The 21,998-nt window shown below is 35.9% G+C and overlaps 1 protein-coding gene across 5 annotated transcripts in view; it reads left to right on the plus strand.

The window, feature by feature from the left end:
- The window catches only part of PIK3R6 (phosphoinositide-3-kinase regulatory subunit 6), a 36,838-nt gene extending 15,383 nt beyond the window's left edge, over window positions 1–21,455 (plus strand). For all 5 annotated transcript variants that reach the window (XM_081318590.1, XM_081318589.1, XM_081318588.1 and 2 more), the window contains 17 exons: window positions 663–754; window positions 2,509–2,577; window positions 3,400–3,532; window positions 3,916–3,985; window positions 4,662–4,845; window positions 7,808–7,955; window positions 8,578–8,670; window positions 10,273–10,726; window positions 12,871–12,970; window positions 13,074–13,175; window positions 13,590–13,700; window positions 13,791–13,881; window positions 14,302–14,372; window positions 15,095–15,185; window positions 15,871–15,941; window positions 17,238–17,350; window positions 18,638–21,455. In XM_081318590.1, the coding sequence (XP_081174716.1) occupies window positions 663–754; window positions 2,509–2,577; window positions 3,400–3,532; window positions 3,916–3,985; window positions 4,662–4,845; window positions 7,808–7,955; window positions 8,578–8,670; window positions 10,273–10,726; window positions 12,871–12,970; window positions 13,074–13,175; window positions 13,590–13,700; window positions 13,791–13,881; window positions 14,302–14,372; window positions 15,095–15,185; window positions 15,871–15,941; window positions 17,238–17,350; window positions 18,638–18,800 (2,156 nt within the window). In that variant the 3' untranslated portion in view covers window positions 18,801–21,455. The remainder of the gene's footprint in view (window positions 1–662; window positions 755–2,508; window positions 2,578–3,399; window positions 3,533–3,915; window positions 3,986–4,661; window positions 4,846–7,807; window positions 7,956–8,577; window positions 8,671–10,272; window positions 10,727–12,870; window positions 12,971–13,073; window positions 13,176–13,589; window positions 13,701–13,790; window positions 13,882–14,301; window positions 14,373–15,094; window positions 15,186–15,870; window positions 15,942–17,237; window positions 17,351–18,637) is intronic.
- The last annotated feature ends 543 nt before the right edge of the window (window positions 21,456–21,998 follow it).

Genomic DNA, 21,998 nt, shown 5'->3' on the forward strand with positions numbered 1-21,998 from the left:
TAGCTTTCTTTAGACTGCTATCTGGCCATTTGTATGACAGGGTTATTGCTGTTCCATAGCATTACAAATGATGTATTGGTTAACTTAATGTACTGAAGTTAAATGAAGGCAATGTAATGGCCCAAAGGTGCTTTTCAAAAGGCATCTGGACTTTCTTGGGGTGTTTTTTGTTTTGTTTTGTTTTTTGAAAATGTTTCACTTCTCATCCAAGAAGCTTCTTCAATTCTTAGATGAGAAGCAAAACATTTTCAAGGAAAAAATAAAGAAACTCCAGTTGCCTTTTGCAAAGCATCATTGGGACAACCATGACTGAAAGACTGAGAATCTTTATAGACAAAAGGCAATGTAAGTGTTTTTATTCAGATTTTTTTTTCATGCAACACTAAAAACATCTTGGAAGCAAATTCCTATTCTACGAATAGAATAGTTTTAAGGACTGGAAAGAATTATTAATATGTTTAATTGTACTTAAAGTTAATGATCACATGGATGAGCCCTTAGCTGTAAAACATATTGAAAGACACCTGCATCCTGAATGGACAGCTTTTCCTGAACATATTACAATCCAGCCTTCCCTCTCCTATGAATTCCATTCTTTTATATATTGTATCCTTGGATTAATAAATGAAATGTTAATATATACTTTGATTTTGATCTCGCAGGGATGCTGAGATGGACCTTGCACAAGAAAATGGACCGGAATCCCCAAAATGGAATCCTCTGGATTAAAATTTTGGTGAAAGAACTTGAAAGAGTAAGAATGAGAACTACTGTGATATAATAGTAAATGTGTTGGATTAGAATCATGGAGATTTAGGTCAGGTCCACCTTCAGCCATGGAGCCTCAGTGGATGACTTTTGTTACTCAGTCACTCTCTTGTTATCCAACCTACCTTAGCAGGTGGTTGTGGGGTTTTTTGAAATAAAATAAATTGAGATTCCCATGTAAGATGCCTTGATCTCCTGAAGAAAAAATGGAATGTAAACAATCCAGTTAATAGGCAAGTGACCTTAATTTAGGCTTGGGGGTAATCTTGGTAGCCCAGACAGACTTGATTATGAATATAAAACTATGTTTAATGGTCAGTCCTTCTGGATTTAGAAAGAATGAAATTGGCTTTCTGTCAGGAACCTTGGGCATCATAGGCTCAAAGAGATGTTAGTAATGCTGTCTTCTCTTGCAGCTGACACATAGGGATATCTTCTCTAGGGTCCTTTGTGCTATCTGAGCTTGATGGTTTTCTTATGCAGATGTTTCATTACCAAACTAGGTAACATCATCAGTGCTACTTATTGTCAGCTAGAACAGGAGCGAACAACTCTTGCACTGGGAACACATGCAGCCACTCCCCTAAAATTGTACTGCTGAAATTCAGTTACAAATTCAGCCCACAGAATGTTTTCTGATCCACTATTCTAAAAAGAAATAACAAAAGGGTCTAACCTAAATCAGTCTAAGCAATTTATCTTACTTTTCAAAATCTCACAATTAAAAATTAAGGAGACAATCATTTTGGTCCTACCTCTTTGTGTGTGCAAATTTCCTAAAATTATTTTCTTAAAGTATCCCTTGGCTAAAAAAAAGGATGTTTCCATTGCTCTAGATTAAAGTCTCACCATTTCTTTCTTTAAAGTAGCAAAACAAGACATGCTGCTTACCAAATCCCAGTGTAAAAGCAATTTTGCACTCTTTTGAGGTCAGGAATTCATAGCATCAACATCTAATTTGCAGGTCTATTTCCTTTCTGATTGCTATATCTCAGTTTATCACACCTCCCATCATCTCTGCAGAGCTGACCGGAGACCAATGTTCCTTGATTTGTCTCTTCTTTCTGCTTTTGCTCCTTTTCATTCCTAGCCCTTAATCCTGAGAGTAAAGAATCTTTAGTTTGGCTAGAGACAGATAATATCAATATTCTTTTCCCACAATTCTGGCAGGCTCATTTGAATATACATTCACCTCACAGTTTCCACTGAAAGCAAATCTTCAGTGTTTTTGTAAAAAATCAAAATTTAATGTCAGTGGGGAAAAAATAATACATTAAGAGCAACTTGGCATAGTATCATTTTTTTTTAAAAAAATCTTGTGTTAACTATAAATCGTTCCATATGTTTATGATTAAAAAACCTTTTGTCGTAGTTTTCTAGGACCAGTTTTCTCAAATACTATTCAACTTAGCTTATTCTCCTTTGGTTATGGGATATACGCCTAGCTCCTTCAAACTTCCCTTTAAAATACACATTCCTATAGGTTTCAGTCCTTCACCCCCTTTTATCAGAATGCATCAAAATAAGGAAGAGACCAGTTATTAAACAGCAAAGTACAAGGTCGTCTCATATTTCCTTACAGTTGTAGTTACGCATTCTTTCAGAAGCATTGCAGCTGCAGTGCTCTGGCTGGCTGCCTTCCTCTCTTCTGTGATTTTATTTTGGGAAGCTTTGCCTCTCTTCTTTAGAAAATAATTCAATATTTAGAATACATTTAACATAACTGTCTGCTTTTTCCAGGCAGAAAGATGTAACCATCAGAAGCACATCATCCCCCTGCTTCACACACTGATGTATACACTGATCAAAGTAAGAACCTTATTTCTTCAGCACTGGGATTAATAGGTCAGAATGCACTGATATCAGGCATTAATTTTGACACTGAGACTCCATATCCATTCCAAAGGGAGGAGCTTATAAAGACTAGTTTGCTGTATTGCTATGTATATGCTATGCTCATTATTAAAAAGAGCTCTTAGTCTCGTGTGGTGGTTAAGGCATCCAGCTAGAAACTGGGAGACTGTGAGTTCTAGTCCTGTGCAGCACAAATTCTTACACCCATGAGAATTAAATGTGCTCTTCCTGAAGGGTCTGTGACTTTAGGCCACTCACTGTCAGCCCTAGGAAGGAAGCAATGGCAAACCACCCTGAAAAAAACTTGCCAAGTTGACTGCAGGAACTTGTGTAGGCAGTCTCCAGTAGTCGACACTGATTCAAAGGCACATTTGTGTGCATACACACAGATTAAGAATGCAGAGACTCTGATCTTAGGACAGGAAGCAGAGCTTTGTAAAGATGCAATGAATACTTTCATAATCAGCTTGCCTTGACAGATACAGATAATAGGATGCAGTATATTTATGAATGGCCATGCTGGCCCCTACTGTGCACTGCATTATTCATTATATCAATGGGAAAAGAAAATTTTGTGATAGTGTTTAGATTATCAGTAATATAAACTACTTATAAACGGGAATTCTATAACCCTATTATAATCCTACAATCTGCTTTCTACTCATGGTTGAACATAATTAGTACCTGCAGCAGAAATTCTTACACTTCTGAGAATTAAATGTGTTTTAAATGAAGAAACTTCTGCTTGGACATTTACTGTGGGTTTTTTTTCCCCAGGTGCCTTGCTTATTCGATGACCTGTATGAGAGGGTCTATGATTTCTTCAAGAAGTTGCTTACTTTACCCAAGCCTTTTTGCACTATTGGTTTGGATTATGCTTGCCAGCTGAAACTAGAACGCGCAATACCAGGTAGGCAAGCTTTGTTTAATTTAGTTTGTTGTATTTGTTATGATATAATGGCTATTTATTAATACATAAAATTAGCACCAAATGGATCAGAAAATATGGGATAATTAGGATGGACTATCCTTTAAACATGCAGTGATGCATGGACCTCTCCCCAAGAATGCTTCATGAATAATGCAGGAAGATTACACAATAAAAGGCTTATCTGTAAGCATATTTCATGCTTTCATTAAGACTGCTTTGAGATCATTTACTGTTCAAGCTGTCCAGTAGCTCATGGTGGCAGTTTTGAGCTTTATTCCCTTAACCAATTGATTATTAGTAGAATCAAAATCAGACCATGGACATTTTGCATTTTAATTGTTGTGTATGTGTTTACCCACTAGGGATATTATACCAAAGGAAAGTCTCTGCAGAACAAGGTCTCAAAAATGACTCATTCCCTTATCAGGATAAGTAAGTATTCCACTTCCCATGTCTCTTTTGTGCCTAAATCTATCCTAAAATTAGGACTTTGTATCATTTGATACAAAAGTATATGAAAGTATATGAAAATGATTGGTGCTATATGGTCATCTGGCTGAAAGAAGTTTTCCAAGTTGTTTATTCCCAGGTTTTTAAGTATGCTTTGTACAGTATGTGTGTGATGTTACATATTTGTTGCAGAAGAACATCACTCCGACTCTTTAATATACCTTTACTTTGATTTCTGTTAGTTAAACTTTGTAAAATTGTAAATAGATTTATAATTTGTGATAAAACATCCACATGAAAATAAATTGCTAGATCAAAAAGATCAAGTGTCTATACCAGGGGTAAGCAACCTCGGCTCTTTTATGACACATGGATTTCAACTCCCAGAATTCCTGAGTCAGCATGACTCAGGAATTCTGGGAGTTGAAGTCCATGAGTCATAAAAGAGCCGAGGTTGCCTACCCCTGGTCTATATACCAAGATGAAACCATTAATACTGAAGGGACATTAACGTTACTGAACCTGGAATATTGTGGATTTAAGCATGGAATTGTTTACAGAGGGCTTTAGTTTCACATGCAGACTCTTGGATTCACTTTCATATCTACAACTAATAAATTATGCTTATGTAATATATATTAACTCTTCATTTCCTTAGGATTTTCATGTTTGTTGATCCAGATTTGCTCTCTGGGGCTGTATGCCAAGCACTAGTTGATGAAATCAAGGCTGCTCAAATGTTCCAGTGTGCCAGGTCCTGCATGATCTATGTAATAGCACATGCCTTCCAAACAGGCCTGAAGGAACATTGTGATATGAGGAACTTGCACCAAGTATTTCAGGTATTGTGAAGAAACAAGAAAGTTTTGGTTTTGCAGATTAATGATTGAATGAAGTAACTGAAGCTCCTTAAAGTAATAGTTTCACTCTAAATAGTATAGATGGAGATTTTTAACTTCCTTCTTTCTCAGAGTGCTGCATCAAGATCGGCTTTCATTTTCAGTTCATAGATAGATAGATCTTACATACATGTGTGCTGTTGAAGATTGCCCAAGAAAAACACAGAATTCCCTTACCTCCTTGGACATCACCTCACATAATATTCAACAGGCTGCGAACTGTAGAAATTGAAGTCTAACACATCTGGAAGCTTTCTGCCTTTTAAAGAAAAAGAAATGTATTGGAATACATAGAAAACACTGCATTTTTTTCTTAAGGTTAAAAAATAACAGTTGTGCTGGGAAATAGAAACAAAGCCAGTAATCCTACAGATAAAAGACCAATTCTTGGAAATGTGCTCATTTTCCTGCACACATTTAGCCCAAGAAGCTTTGTTGATATTTAGCCACAAATCTGGCATACACTATGTACTCTAGATTTCTTTTGAAGCTAAACTTCACATTAATGGAAAATGAGTTGCATTGTAAAAGGTTTAGGTTGTCTGCTTCCCTGCAAACATTTTGTGAAACAAACATTTTTATAATTTCAAAGTGGAACTATTTTCTGTAAGACGTTATAATAACCGAGAGAGGTAGAGAATTAGATGTCGAATGGCTTATTGATCCGCTCGAAAGTTTGATATCACTTTGCATAAAATGTAGTAGGTTTTGCATCATTGAGTACAGTGCTGAAATATGGATTATCCACATTAAAAATGCTCCCAACTTTTCTTAAACAAGCCTCGATAAATAACAGGGCATTCCTAAATATAGTTAAGGAAAATAATGAAATGGTGAACCCATTACACCTTCCAAAGCCTTATTGACTTAAAGTGGAGACTGTGCTTGATAGGACTTTAGTTTTTCTTAATCTATCACCTCCCTCCACATTTGGGTAAAATATTGCTTTATATTTCAGATGGTGAAATCAAGGAGTCCAGTGCTGTCCCCATTTCCAGAGATCATATGGATTTTGAATCCAGTATCTCAATAACTTTTTATAGCTTTTTAAATGTTTTAATTGGGCTTAATTAATTTAATGTATTTTAATTCTATATTATTTTTATATTGTATTTTATTCTGCCCTGTAAACCGCCCTGAGTCCTTTGGGAATAGGGCGGTATAGAAATTTAATTAAATAAATAAATAAATAAATAAACTTTAGTCATCCTCCAAACACACCATTGGTGGTTGTGTGGCATATAAACCAGCACCTTCTGGATTATCTGGGGCAGGCAGAACCAGTTTCATCAGTAACAGACCATGATAATCACCAAATGACATGCATCTGATGATACTTGCACACCAATGCAGCAATTATGTACTTGCATCACAACATTTGCATGACTCATGGTATTTCCATGATGCCATCACTCATGAGCCATTATTTGCCTCTCCTGCATACACCTATATACAACATTTCCTCACTAGAATAATTCATTTTGCAATTGGGAAAATCTCTCTGCCCCATCCTAGACTCCTCAGCCAACAAATATATTTTTTACAAGTTAAAATCTTCCTCTAATTTGGAATCATGGAGTTTTAAGTGTCCTCTGAGTCTCACTACTCTGTGCTGTAATCTGAATTAAAGTAGCCCTTAAAAATGATTCTCCATCCTCTGCTTAAACACCTCCGAAGAAGGAAATTGGTTTATTTGTTGAACTGATTTTTATGTTAGGAAATATTTGATAGCATTCAATTAGGAATATGACTTTGTCTAAGTTATACCCATACTGATAAGATATCCATACTTATGTGTCTTGTGCATGATGTATGGAACAATGTGGAACAATAAATAAGGATTTCTTATCCATCTTCTGTGTGATATCCTTTCAGGTATTTGAAGAATGCTATTATATGCTCCTGAGTCCTTTTTTCAACACTAAACATATTTACCTTTATCCATAGGAATTAGTTTCTAGTCCTTTGATAATCCCAGTTACCCTTCTCTGAACTTGTTCTAATTTCTCTGAATCCTTAAAGTGTGATGCCCAGAAATGGACAATAAGTGGGGAGGGGTCTGACTAAAGCAAACATGATTATTTTCCATGATTGGTAAACTGTATTTCTGTGGATACAGCATAAAATTTCATTTGCCATTTTGGCAATTACATCACATTGCTAATTCATATTTAATTTCCAATCCACTGTTATTTAATCTTCTCACAAGCACCATTTATGTTTCTAGTACAATTTACTTTTACTGGATTGCAAAAATAATATTATGAAGTGTTGATCGTACAAAATTCCACTTAGGATTGCACATATTAATGACATTGAAAACTGATTATTATTAATGCATATTAAAATCTCCTAAATGCTTGTATTCAGTGATGTAATCATCAAAAATGGAGCAGTGTACTTGTCCCTTTAAGTCCCCTTCAGATTTTGTTTGAAATTGGCTTCTGTCTTTAGTGGCAATAAAAACTATGAAATTTCAACATTAGTTGGAATAAGCTCTATTAAAATTAGTGGAAATGAGTTTTGAAAAAATGTGGATAGGATTTGCATTTCAACAAGCCATAATTAAAACAAGCTGTTTATTATTGAACATGAGTAGACAAAGAGAAGCTTACAAAATATAAGTACATTGTTAACCCTAGTTAAAATATTTTTTTCATAAGCATATTACTGGAAAAAATGAAACAATCCCAGTGGTCAAATCACTTCCAGAAATACGTCAGTTGTATCAAGTATTCCATGTTCGCACTTTCCTAGTGAAAAATTAGTTTTCTACTTAAAACTGAGTATTAAGACAGTAGATCTATATAAACATCTGCTCACTCGATGAATGAATAAAGCTGAACTCATTTTGCAAGACATGAATTTCATTCTAGGAGTTTATCCTTATCTTTATCCTTGACAGACAAAGCCCTTAGATGAGATTGAACACTGTTTTCAAGAAGTGATGGCAGCAACTGAACATGCAGTTGAAGAAATGAATCTGGAATATGGTCGATATGTTGAGGCCCTTGAGAACATCTATAGCACATTGTTGAGTTCTTCGGAGAGAAGTAAGTGGAGCATTCTGGAACTTGGAAGAAGAAGGTCTTGGTCCCTGAGCTGTTTTTGGGGATGAGTTTTGGGAATTTGTGAGGTACCCTCTTCTGCATGCTTTATTTCTCTCAGTATGTGCAGCAGGATGAATATATCCAATCTGTTCCTCATATGGAGCTATACAGTCCTTGGCAGCAAAAAGCAACAATGTCAAAATCAGTCCCATAAGAACTGTATTAGGTATTTTTTTTAAGAAAAAGAAAGCTAAAGCAACAAAATGCCAACTGTCATCACCCAGCAAACTGCCAATAACAACTAGGTACAATTAATTATGTACTCTTATCCCCAAATCTGAATTTCTCTCTCCTTCTATAAAAATGCTGCTGCTTGTAAAGTAGCTACTCATCTCACATTTAATCAGATCTTTCTGTGTGATTTTTCTACATGAACATCATTTTAGAGAACTAAATGTGAGGTTCCATAACCCAGTGCAGAGCAAACACCAGCCCTTCCAACATTCTCACAGACTAATTTTCACATTTCTCTTATCTCTTTCTAAGACTTTATCAGTTTTTTCTTGACTGGCCAAAACTATAACCTCAAATGATATATAAACAGCGAGATTTTTGTATTTTACAGGGGTGAAGAAGTCTTCAGTAGACAAAAGTTCAGACATCCCTTTGCCCAACCCTAAAATCAGCTTCCACCTGTGGACTGATGAAGACCAACTTTGTAAGTATCTGAACTCTGACAAGGGTTATGGAACTGTAGCTAACTGTAAGAAAAGTAAAAATGTTTGTGGTAGAGTCCCCACTAATCTCTTGTAGTGTCATTTAGACTTAGCCAATTATCACAACGTTAATATAAAGATCATGATAAATGGCTTTATATTATCTCAGCGATGGCTGGGTGATGCTAGGAAGCCTATAAGATAGTGTGGGTGGAGGGTGTGGGTAAAGGATAACCACAATCTCATTAGGGTGTTTTTTTTCCCTGACAGAGAAGCAGGGCGACTTCAATGCTTAAGAAGGTTTCTTAAGTGCTTAAGGTGAACAAGGAAGCTCTGAATCAGAAAGTTATTATTTGAAGGGGGTTGTGGATGCAAATGTCCTTGGAGATTCTCAGCCATCCAGATCATGGTTATCCCAAAGGTGCTTTTTCAAAAATCAACTAGACTTTGTTTTTCCTTGAAGACGTTTTGCTTCTCATCCAAGAAGCTTCTGAGTCAGAACTGAAGAAGCTTCTTGGATGAGAAGCAAAACGTCTTCAAGGAAAAACAAAGTCCAGTTGCCTTTTGAAAAAGCACCTTTGGGACTTTGGATACAAATAAGTTATATAACAGGAAAAGAAAAAAAAATAATGAATGGCAGATTGCATATCCGTGTCAATATTGGGGGCACAAAAATGCTTTTCCAAGCGTGGATGGTGCAGCATGACAAGGAAAAGCAAACTGGAATGTTTTGATAAATTTCTGAATGATTTCACTTCCCCCATGAGTTAGAACAGTGGTTTGGATGCCATGTGAATGCTATTCAGGAAATACTGTATATTATATGAAAATGAATAAATAGGTTTCATTGCCTTGATAAAAGCAATGCATTAAAAATATCTTAAGTGCATATTTGAAATGATTGTGAGGGGTAGTCAGATTCAGTCTGTTTTATTCTGCTGTATTTTTTGTGTTTGAATATGAACACAATAAATACATATTTGAAAGCCTGCCACATTTTTAAAGGAACAAAATTAAAAAAATCAAAACCAACCTTTTAAACTCATGAACATGGCTTAATTACAAGTAAAAAGTTTATGCTAAATGGCTGCTTTTATTTGAAATAAAATCAGTTCTCATCAGGATTAGTACCCCATTTTCATTATTGTTCAAAAATTCATCATGGCTGTTCTTTGTCCCACAGATGCATTGTTTACTGCAAACAGCTTAAGCCACTTTCTCTTGATTTTAGTTTGTACTTTGGCTCATAGAAAATTGGCTAGTAAGGCTAGCCTTCCCCTTAATGAATAAATATATTCAGTCTTTTATTTCTGAATACAAGGGACCTGTTAAAAATGCACTCATCCAGCTGCATTCTGAAGTTTTATGGTCCCAACGATAGGGGTTTTCTTTTTTCAGCAGAACATTTTTAAGCTCTAATCTTCTCAAGGAGAAAGACATTAAAGCTTATCGTGGCATTACTTTATGTTCAATTATGTTACTTTCAAGAACCAAAGCTTCAGCCTAGGAATGTGAACAAAATCTTTTATTTTGCACAAGAATTGTGTCCCGGCTACAAGCTTCTGAGACTTTTCTTAAAATTTCACACTATCTTCTCATTTTAGGGAAAGAGCTGGTACAGTTTCTCCGTTCACCAAGTCAGAGTGCTGAACAGGATTCTCTGAGTCCAGGAGTGGATGGCTTTCAATTTCAAGATCTGGTACCAGATTACGACTGCTGTGAACAGACACGTTTCTCTGTGCTCTCCAATGACAGTGGGATTGAGCGAGACTTGCCCCTTCTGGCTGATGACATGCCAACTTCCTGCAATGCTGAGACTGAGCACTCTCGGCTCCAGAGAAAGGGTTGCATAAAGAAGAAATATGCAGATAGCGTAGCTTTGCTTCAGAGTAATTGCAGTGGGCAAGGTGCAAAGCCAACTGGGAAACTGCAGCGGAAATACGGTGGTAGTACCGTAGAACCAATAGTTAAAGTGAAAAAACTGCATACAGCTCGGGTCTTGGTGCTGGGTGATGACAGGATACTGGGACGCCTTGCCCAGGCCTATCACTCTTTGAGGTTAGTATTGTATAATGCAGATACTTTCTCTTAAGGAAACAACCAGGTAGCAACTAGGGTACTATGTAAACCAGAGGTGGGGGACCATGGCCCCTTTATGACTAGGGGACTTCAACTCCCAGAATTCCTGAGCCAGCTTGGAAAGGACCACAGTTGGGGAACCATCCCTAATGTAGACCACATTTCCTAGCACATCAGATATAATTTAACGGTAACCCTAATTAAAACACTCGCACAGAGCACTTGTTGCCAGTGAGATAGCAAACAATAACTGCCTTTCTCTTTTGTTATTATTATTCCAGCTATCTATGGCTGCTAGCCAACTCTTCCTGGCTTGTCAATTTTTATAAGCTGTAACTAAAACCTACTGGACATTGCCAGGTTGGGAATGAATTCATATTACACGAGATAAGGGGAGGCTTATCTCTTTCTGTTTGTTTTTGTTTTTCTTTTTAAAATTGAACTGCATCTGCACAAGGAATGTAAATAACAAACTAGAAACATCTGCAGGAACAATTCTGGTTTATAGCCTGATGTCATTTTGCTAGTGGCCTCACCATCAGTTAACTAGACTGAAAGGGTGGTAAGTGGGCTTTTTCTACAATTTTAGTGACATACATCCATACATACTAAAGGAGTCATCCCAGCAAGCTTTAAATGATGATAATAAAGTGTTTAAGGTGCTGGCCTAGAAATCAGGAGACTGTGAGTTCTAGTCCTGCCTTAGGCATAAAAGCCAGCTGGGAGACTTTGGGCAAGTCACCCTCTCTGAGTGCATCCCACCTCACAGGATTGTTGTTCTGAGGAAAATAGGTGGAAGGAAGAGTATTTGGTATGTTCACCACCTTGCGTTAATTACAGAATAATAAAGGCAGGATAAAAAAACACCCAAATCAATAAATAAGTCCATTTTGTATGAAATAGATGCCTTTTATTGAGCAGAATATATATGCCCTTTCAACTCCAGCAGAAGAAAAATGTGAAGTGGCAACAATTAAGCCACATTATCCATGTTTGTTCTAAAAGATTAATGCTGGATGTTGACGTTACAATTCATTATCATTCATCCTAACAAGTCTGAGGACATAATATTCCTCAAATGATTAGTACTTAAAGGGAGAAAGTTTACAATGGAATTGCAGTATCTCACTGTAGTGGATGAAACCTTTTAACACGCTACAGAATGTAGTTTTTGTTAAATCAATTGTCATATGTTAGCGGTAGGTCATATGAGGCTTGGCAACATGAGTGCTTGGATTCCCCCCCACACACACACTATTCTATAAAAAGGTATAAGGAAGATGCAAAAAAGAGGCAGCCACAAATTAAGAAATAATGAATTTGCTTTTTTTTAAGAAAATGATATAGATTCTTATATACCAGTTTCATAACTTTCAAAAGAATAAAGTCAAATCTCCTTTGATTAATGCTCAACACTTGATAACTTAATAGAGACATTGTTTTGCCCTTTTCTAAGATTTTTCCTGTCTTCCCAAGATTAGTCAGTTTGATCTGTCTTGATGGTGTCCAATTCAAATATTGGCTTAGCTATTTTAAATCAGCCGAGTTACCTAAGTATTGGCAGATTACTAAAGCACATTAATAAATCTTCCAATATTTTCTCAGTCAGAATACAGAGAGAGAGAGAGAGAGAGAGAGAGAGAGAGAGGGAGAGGGAGGATAATACAATGTAGCTCAGGGTTGAATTGAGGAGCCTTTGGTACTCTGAGCTTGGTTGCAGACATTTCATTACCTGACTAGGTAACATGATCAGTGGTAGTGAGTATGGGGTTTGCCATTTATATAACAACCACCGCCATCTTAGTGCTGTCCAAGCTTGGTTGTTTGCACGCAGACATTTCATTACCCAACTAAATTTCATCCCCAATGCTAGTGAGTGTGGGATTTGCTCCCCATATATAACCACACCTTCATCAAATGTCAGCCCCACCAATACTGGCAGGCCAAGCTTCTGTATATAAATAGGGAGAAAAACCTCACACTCATTAGCACTGATTATGTTATCTAGTTGGGTAACAAGCAGGCAAATTACCAGCTCAGAGCCTGCCAAGGACTCCAGAGAGAGGGAGAGATCAGTTGTTACTGAAGAAGCCTTATCAGACCTTATTTTTCCCCATGTCCAGGAAGCGAGAAAGCAGGCGGGTGTTTCTTACACAAAGGCTAAAAGTACATTTTTATTATGTGCCTCTTGTTGAAGAGCAACCAGTCTCTTCCCTTATTGAGGTGAGTGACTTATGGTTAGTAGTAGAAGGGGATTTTGTGCAAGTGGATCTTGTCCTATGCAGTATAGAGTAAAACCTTGCTTCTTTTTTCTCTGCCAAAACAGGGAGAGCCATGTGAGTTGGCTGCCTATCTTGGAAGAGCTGATCCGTGGTACGAGAGCAATATTAATTCCCTCTGTTACACAATTCCGAAGCTGGCCACCATGGTAGGAGAGAAAGCCATTCCTTCTGCATGTGTAGAAACAGCTATGAGATTTTCAGACCCATTCTAGAGATAATAGCAAAAGATACCAGCAATATCACCATCCCTTAATCAGAATCTTCAGCTTCTAATAGCCAACTTGACATGAGGGCTATGTATCATCCTGCTGTGTTTGGGGTCATAGCCCTACCATTAACTGTCTTTTATATTTCATAAAGGTGTAGTTATTGTTGTTGGTGTAATAATGGGGGTAGGGAAAGAAAGAAACATCTTACTGTCTAGTATTTTAGATGAGAGAGTCTATGTGATTCAGTCAAAGAATATTTTTCTTAATCATACTTCTATATTTACCAGCATATGTGCTAGAAATAGCATATAAATGGTGTAGACTGATGTAATCATTTTTGATCCCATGCAGCTTTCTTCACCAAGCAAATCCACACTCTCTGAATTGTTTATTATTGATGTGATTGCATATTATGTGCGTCTGGGCTTACAGCCAGTTTTCTTCCAAGTCTATGCCGTGAAGGTCAGTAGTCTTGAAGGATGAAAATATTTATCAGTTTAAACAAAGATGATTACATTTCACCCAGTGAGGACGGATTCTCTTGTCTTTCAGATTTTTTTCAATAATGCCGCCTTGGAGCCAGTTGAGGACATTTTCCTCACTGAGTTAAGAATAAACTTTGAAGAGTTCAACCCTTCCAGAGGTCTGTATTTCATTTCAAGATTTACTATCTATTGCACTTTCAGTTTTATTCTCAAAACCCGTAATCAGTCTTCCCTGACCAATATGTTAAAATACTGTTCCTTTCATCCCAACCCAATGAACACGTTGTAATATTTATATTTAAAAATAACCTCAGACAAGCTGAGCCTATTTAATGTTTTCCCCTCTGATTACATCATTAGCACAACTCCTTGGCTTTTTTACCTCTCCTCAGCAGTATTTAGGTAAAAGTTCACATGCCATTCCCCCACCTATCACATTTATTGTCCATACAGAACAAACAAACAAAAATCTCAAGTAGAAGAGCACTGTATGTCTCAATATTCAGTCTGTCTGTAAACTAACTGGAAAATTATTATTACTGTCATAATTGCTTGAAAGCTATGTCTTTCTCTACTAGACAATTTACCAACAAAGAAGAAACCAACAATAGAATTTCCTGGTGCAGAACTTACATTATTATATAAAAAGGTAAGACGCTATACAAATCCTAGGTAGAAATGGAAAACTCTAGACTTTTAGGAATTGGAATTAAGTTCCAGCAAAATATTTCACCCACATCAATAACTTGAGTTTCAGTATTGAAAGTTATGCTTCAAATTTATGTAACAAGCAAGCTGACCTAATTATTTTATCTCACATTAGACTTAGAAGTTAGCTGAATTTAAATGTTTTATGTTCTTCAAAGAGATGACAAACATTAAGAAGAAAGTGAGTAATTTGACTTATAGACTAGGACTTTATAAAGAACTAAGAGGAGATATGTGGGGTTATGCAAAGCATTCTGAAGAGACGGTTCACAAAGCACATTAGTACAAACAAAACCTTTTTAAAATATTAAAAGCACTGCATTTTTCACAAAGCTTTGACAGCTGGTTGATTTTCTGCCAGTATGCGTGCATGAGGAAGCAACACTTTTGAGACCTCCAATGAAGTGAAGTGGCCATGGTTCCCATGTGTAGCCAGACACAGTTTTTGAAACAGTCAGATGGAGCTGGTGAAGGACACTACTGCTTTAATGCTTTGAAGTGTTCCTTTGGTGCTGATATTCTTTGTGAATCACTGCTTTCAAACACTCTGCCTGGCCCTATTCAACATAAGCGAAAAAGTGTCTATTGGATGGATGGCTGAATAGCTCATTCATTTTATAAAGCATAAATGCAATCATCAAAGTAAAACATCTTTCTTTTTAGGTTTTGCTGAGTAACCGTGAAAAGGATGAGATGATTTCTTTGCGATCTACAGGCCTTGTTATAAAAACCATTCCTTCACATGAATTTGAAGGTAAAAGTTATGGTGGGTTATGGAACCATCATATTCATTTTAAAAATAAAAAACAGATAGAATTGTGTTGATTATGATATACAGTATAGATGTATCACACGTGTTAATGGAATCCCTGTAAAACAGGCAGGAAAAATATTTCTATAGAATGTTCTCTATACATTATTTTTAAAAACTCCAATGTGTGTCTTCCTTATTGAATATAAAAGCTCACACTGTAAAAAGTGTTCAAAGATAGATTATCTTCTTTTACTGTGCTTCTCACCTGCATTTGTAATGAAATTTATGCAGTCACTTTCTTCATAGAATTATAGATGGTAAACTGGGCTGTATAAGCACATTTTACACTTAGCCTCAAGTCCCAAAGGCAGTGTTGTATCACTTTATAACTTTATTGATTTTCCTTCTTTCTGCTAGTTTTATCTTACTATGTGCAATCTGTATCATTTATCTTTTAAAATGTTTTTAATCTTACTATTTATCTTACTATGTGCAATCTGTATCATTTATCTTTTAAAATGTTTTTAATTTACTTGTAGTGTATATTGTCCAGACAATTCTAACTGTTGAATGTTATAAAAGTAGAACAAAATAAACTAAATCAGAATGTGGTTATTACTACTGCTAGACATATGAAGGGTCAAAACAAGGTCAGTACTCATTAGTTCATTTTTTTCCATTGTAGATCTAGTGTGCTTGACTGTAAATATTGATGAAGTCATAAAAACCTCCAACATTTCAGGACGATCATATTCTGTAAGTGGTACTGTGATTTTTCAGGAAGAGGAGCCATGATGCTAATCAATACTTGGAGAATAAGTTAGGGAAGAGGTTTCTGGTTTAGTTTGGCAAATCAGGAATTTGAAAAACTGAATTTCAAATGCAGTCTATTGCTAAATTGCTGTTTGTGTCTACTTGCCATTGGGGATGTTGCTTGATCAGAGTTTCCAGAATTTCAGTTGATTTAGTAACTCGTGCTCTTTTATTTTTTTCTCCTTTTTTCATTGTTTCTAAAAAAGTTAGACTTTGTCTTCAACTTGTTAAAGTTTGTGCATATTAAATGTTTTATGTTGATAAAATTATTAAGGCAAAAAAGCTCCTTGCTTCCTTCTCACAATGATCTATAGAATATACAGCAGATAATTTAAATATTATAGTAGAAAACACAGTTCTTCTAAGAGTATTCAATGTAGCTAAGAAGTGTTTGTTTAATATATTATTCAGTAGTATAAAGCAAATAGTTTCATTAAACATTTAACAAGGATTATTTCAAACCTCAGAATCCCTTGTATTTTCTGCCACATTAAAAAAACGGTTTTAAGGGTCTGATGACGTAGCAGGAATAATTAACCACCTTCTCCTTAAAGGTAGTCCTTGCTTAATGACCAGTCATTTTACAACCATTCAAAATTATGACTGCCACAGAATGGGTGCTATGATTCGTAAAGCACCCCTGGCCATCAAAATGGTCACACTACCCTTCCTCTATGGTACATGATAGCATGTTGCGCAGGTCAGCTTATGACTGTTTGTGATGTTCTGTGATCAGATGACAGCAATTCACAATGTTTTAACACCCTTTCAAATGAATAGGTTCACTTAATAGCCATGGCATTCAGTTAATGACTGCCATAAAACAGAGCAGAAAATTACTTCTGGTTATGTGGGTGCCTGGACTAATGATCCACATGACTTAAGATGGTAATTCTGGACTCAGTTATGGGTCATAAGTTAAGGACTACCTTTAATGCTAGAGACCCAATCCATTAATGGTTCCCTGAGCAATACAATTTTATTTTAAACTTAAGAAATTATAATCATACTTTTTCTGTGTTACATCAGGCTATTTTTAATGAAGGATAGCTTTCTAAAATTATTTTGTGATATCAAATATGACTCATACTGTTTCCGGTGGTCCTAACAAATGACTTATTTAGCTGTATTGAGAAAATGTTTAAAAAGGGAAGACAATTCAAAACACATCTTTATTTATTTGTATATACAGTAGGTTTGACAATTTTTATAATCAGAATATCTTTCATTTTCTTTCAGTTAATAACAAATACTATACGAATGCGCGACATCAGTCTCAGAAGTACAGAACAAAGATCTTTTACTGTGTTCCTTGACAAGGATTCCAGGCGAGCCTATAAGAATGTTATCAGGTAGCCTTCTTTAATGAGCAATAATTATTGATTCTTTTAGGTCAGTTTCTGAATTATGGGAATATACAGCAAATCAGTCTAAAAAGTATTCTTATTTACTTTAAGCTTTCATAGTAATTAAAAATACTTTGGATATGTATGCTTAGCTGTTCTGATCAGACATTCTAGGCTGTTAATCATCACAGAAATTATGTCCACTGCAAGTATAGGTAGTCCTCACTTACCAACTACCTTGTTTAACAACCATTTGAAAAATTACAACAATTGAAAGAAATCCAGCTTTGCATCTAAGTCTCACACTTACGCCCATCACAGCTTTGGCACTTCACAATTGGTGCACAATTATGTCTGTTGCAGTGTCTCATACTCACATGACTGCCAGAATTATAGAGAATGTTGAAGTGAAATTGCAAGTCACAGTCATGTGATGTCTCACATAACAACTTAATTTGCTTAATGTTAGAGGCAGAAATGAAGTCATAAATCTGGCATGGTGACATGGTATTTTGCTTAGTGACTACAGCACTTGGCGACATAATTGCATGTCCCAATTTTAATCAGTAGGTGAGAACCCTGTAATAATGGATATAAAGGTAAAAGTTTCCCCGCACATGCGTGCTAGTCGTTCCCAACTCTAGGGGCCGGTGCTCATCTCCGTTTCAAAGCCAAAGAGCCAGCGCTTGTCCAAGGACATCTCCGTGGTCATGTGGCCGGCATGACTAGATGCCAAAGACGCACGGAACGCTGTTACCTTCCCACCGTAGTGGTCCCTATTTTTCTACTTGCATTTTTCCGTGCTTTCGTACTGCTAGGTTGGCAGAAGCTAGGACGAGTAACAGGCGCTCACTCTGTTACGTGGCACTCGAGATTTGACCTGCCAAACTGCTGACCTTCTGATCAACAAGCTCAGCGTCCTAACCCACTGAGCCACCGTGTCCCTTTAATAATGGATATAAGACATCTTATACATCTTAATAATGGATATAAGACATCTTAACTCATCTTACGGGCCAATATTGATAAGTGCCTTCCTACACCAAATTCACTAGGAAAAAAATAATCAAAAACAATTGTAGCTAACTTATTCTAGCTAAGAGAGGCCTAATTTTTTCCCTCAACTTCATCATCAAATATAAATTGTTATAAATTATACAGTGTTATTGTGTGATTAGAATACATGGATTGCTAATTAAAAACAATGCCCAATTTTTAAATGATTTGAAATTAGAATTATATTTGTCTCTTGGGTATTTACTAATTGAAACTCTGTTGGGATTTTTTTCCCAGTATTCAAGTGTTTCCTTGCCTAGAACCCAGCTACTGTTTGCAAAAGTCAAGAACAAAGCAGACCAACTTGCAAGAGGAAGAAGACGATGATATAGGACTGGCTAAATACTTACCTAAGTCTCTACTCTTACCCATCAATACCTTTGCAGGTATTATTCGATAAAAAAGCTGATAATCCCAACCTTTCAAATCTTTTGTTGAGTTTCATTAGGTGTTTCATTAAGTGAAAGAAAAGTGTCAAGATGAAAAGAGAAAAAAAAGTATTGTCAGAAGAACAAGTCAGGTTTTTAGCAATAGAAAAAAAAAAGATCCCATCCAATATAGGAAAATTTTGTAGCAATAGCATGCCGGGCGCAAGGAACCAGAACAACTCCATGAATAAGCCAAAGCAGTTTCTTTATTGTTAATCACCTTGCCAGACTTGCCCTTGAGAACTGGTGAATAAGGGCTTCACTAGTCTGGCCTTTGTCGCTTCCTGCCACAGATGACACTGTGCTGGCGCACTTCTTTACTCCCCACTCTCCTTTAACTAGCGATTCCACCACATTGCATGAGATAAAGGAAAGTGGCTTCTGATGCAAAAGAAAACAAGGTATGAAATCTTTAAGCTACTACACTGTGTTTTCTTTGAATAAAGCAGTTCTCATTAATCAGATTAAGAAAGAATAGCTTTCACTTTATCATTTGAGTGGCAAATGTAATTAGATTCCTTATACAGAGGCTTTAGTTAAATCTCAGCTGAGGCAGGTGTTGTCATAGATTTATTACAGACAAGCTTATTCTAAAAAAAATCATAGATAAGCTTTGTCCCAAAATAAAGAATTTAGATTTAATAAAGCAGGATGCAATGTTTCTTTCGTTAGAAAATAAGTGGAATAATGTTAAACAAATGTGTGCATGAATTCTTATAATATAATGGTAGTCAAGGAAACAAGAAAATTTGTAAATTGTACTGTGACTGCCTTTATTTCTGATTGGCCCCTTTTGCTTTCAGCTATTCTGTACATTTCCAGGAATCTAGTGTTTACTTCAGCAAGTCTTGCATAGCCTCTCTGCTTGCTTCAGCCATCTTGACCCCAACTGTTTCATATTGCAAGAAACCTAAATTTGTTACTTGAATGCTTTGTTGTGATTTATCCCTCTTTCTCCTTTCATCCTAAAATAATGTTTTTGTGACCTTCTATCCTGTTGTTTTCCAATTTTATTGACATCCTTTTCTCTGACCCTGGAGTTACCTTAGCCTGTTTCTCACTTAATCATGGTCCCTTGCTTTTGATCTTCTTTTATGTCCTGTGATTTTATGTCTCTTTTTAAAATTCCATTGATTCTCCATTCACATTCTTTGTCTAAATAAATGTTTTTAATACTCAGATAAATATATCCTTGAATCATCCCAGGTGAATCCATGCAATTTTCTTGGCAGTGTTACAAAATGGTTTGTCACTGCCTTCTTCAGGGTCTTACCTGTACCACACCTTTGCAGTTTAGTCTACCCTGGAATTCCTAGACAATCCATCTAAATACTGACAGGGCCAACTGCTTAGCTCTGAATATCACCCAGGCTCAGCTGGCTGCTGCCAACTATTTGTGATTTTATTGAGGTCTGTTACTATACAGATCTATTACACAAATTGTGATAATATATGAAACTCATTCTGTTTTGCTGCACTGGTGATTTTGGGAGTTACAATTTCATGAAATGCAGATAATCATATCTGCATATCTGAAGATTGTGAAGGTAACAGTAGGTGACCATCTTGAGGTGCAGGTATTGTAGATGAAAGGATCATTCCTGTATATGATGCACACAAGGATTAAATGATCAAAGTTGAATAGAGTTCAAGCGTATATTCCTGCCTCCTACAGTATTATTAAAATATTCCGTTTTTCATTTTGCTTACTGGTCCCCACTGGGTCTTCAGGATAATTTAGGAAATACTACTGGTAAAATGAAATGACAAAAATAAAATTTTTAGTAAAATATGACCATGAATGTCACAAAGGGAGAAAATAATCGTTTTAGAGATGTTACAAAAGTTTGTCTGCTTTCTGCGGCCACTTCTATTACACTTTTTATATTGCTTTCTATTCAAACCTGATTTAGCTATTAATGCACACACTTTTTCTATAAAATATGAATAGTTTACATGAAAGGAACAGACAGCAAGCTTTATGCAGCATGATGTTTAGAATTTTCAGAAGCAGCCTTTATACAGTTTTGTCTTTCTATTTTTCTAAGTAATGGACAGGTATGGTCGTAGGGTTCTTTTCAATTGCATAATCCTTGTAAATCAACCGAAGGGATCACAAATATTCAACAGAGCAATAATACAAATTATATAGGTTGAGCAATGATGGATGGAAAAACAGATCATATATAACTAATATTTTCATGAGCTGCTGTAAAGATCAATCTCTTTTTAAGAAATAAAAGATACAATTTTAAGCATAGGGTTTCCTAAACATGGTGCTGCAGCTAAATGTTTACAACCCAAAAGTTATTAGATTGTTTTGAATACTATATCTGTATTAAATGGAGATGTACATTATGTAAATACATTATAAATTATTTGTATAGATATAACATCTGCTGGAAAGTGGCAGTCTTTAATTTCATTAAATAGCTTTTTAAAAAGTTGAACGCTATGTGTTCCTGTCATTATTTTTCTTCCTTAAACAATCAGAGGTTATAAATTATTACAGTATATAAGTACCAGTGAATTGAGATATAAGGATCTAATATTGTTCCCAGAGTTATTAGAATTTGGGTGGGGAAAAAAGAAAGAAAGAAAGGAAAGAAAAAAGAAAGAAAAAGAAAGAGGAAGGAAGGAAGGAGGAAGGAAGGATCACATGGAGTAATCTTCCACTTAAGTCAGAGCGGCAGGATCTTTAGCAAAGCTAGTACTTTTTTGCTTTATTATGCAATGAAATATAGTTTTGTGGGACTTTTTTCTCTAAAGAGTTCAGTAGTTACATCAATTCAAACTAAAAGTAAACCGCACTAGTGAATAAACATATATCCCTTCCACCAAAATGATTTGGGGCCTTAGAATGTTGATGAAGAATGGCAACAAATTTTCATTCTAAAATAGGAACTATGATTTTAGAAGATAAGCCTTTAAATGCCAGTTTTAATATGGTAACAATCCCTATCAGTTGTGTTTAATTTCAACTTATCTTATACACAATTCTCTAGTTGTGACAGTAAGACAGTATAATAAGCCTAAAACTATACTTGATTGCCTCTATCTGAGCTGCTACCATGTCCTTGGGAAACTTGGCAAGGACTCGTTATGGTACCATATTTTGTTACTATTATTTTAAGATTAGGAAACATAGAAAAGTTTCACGCTAAAACCTT

Source organism: Vipera berus (assembly GCF_964194415.1).
Source record: "Vipera berus genome assembly, chromosome: 2".
Taxonomy (NCBI): Eukaryota; Metazoa; Chordata; class Lepidosauria; order Squamata; family Viperidae; genus Vipera; species Vipera berus.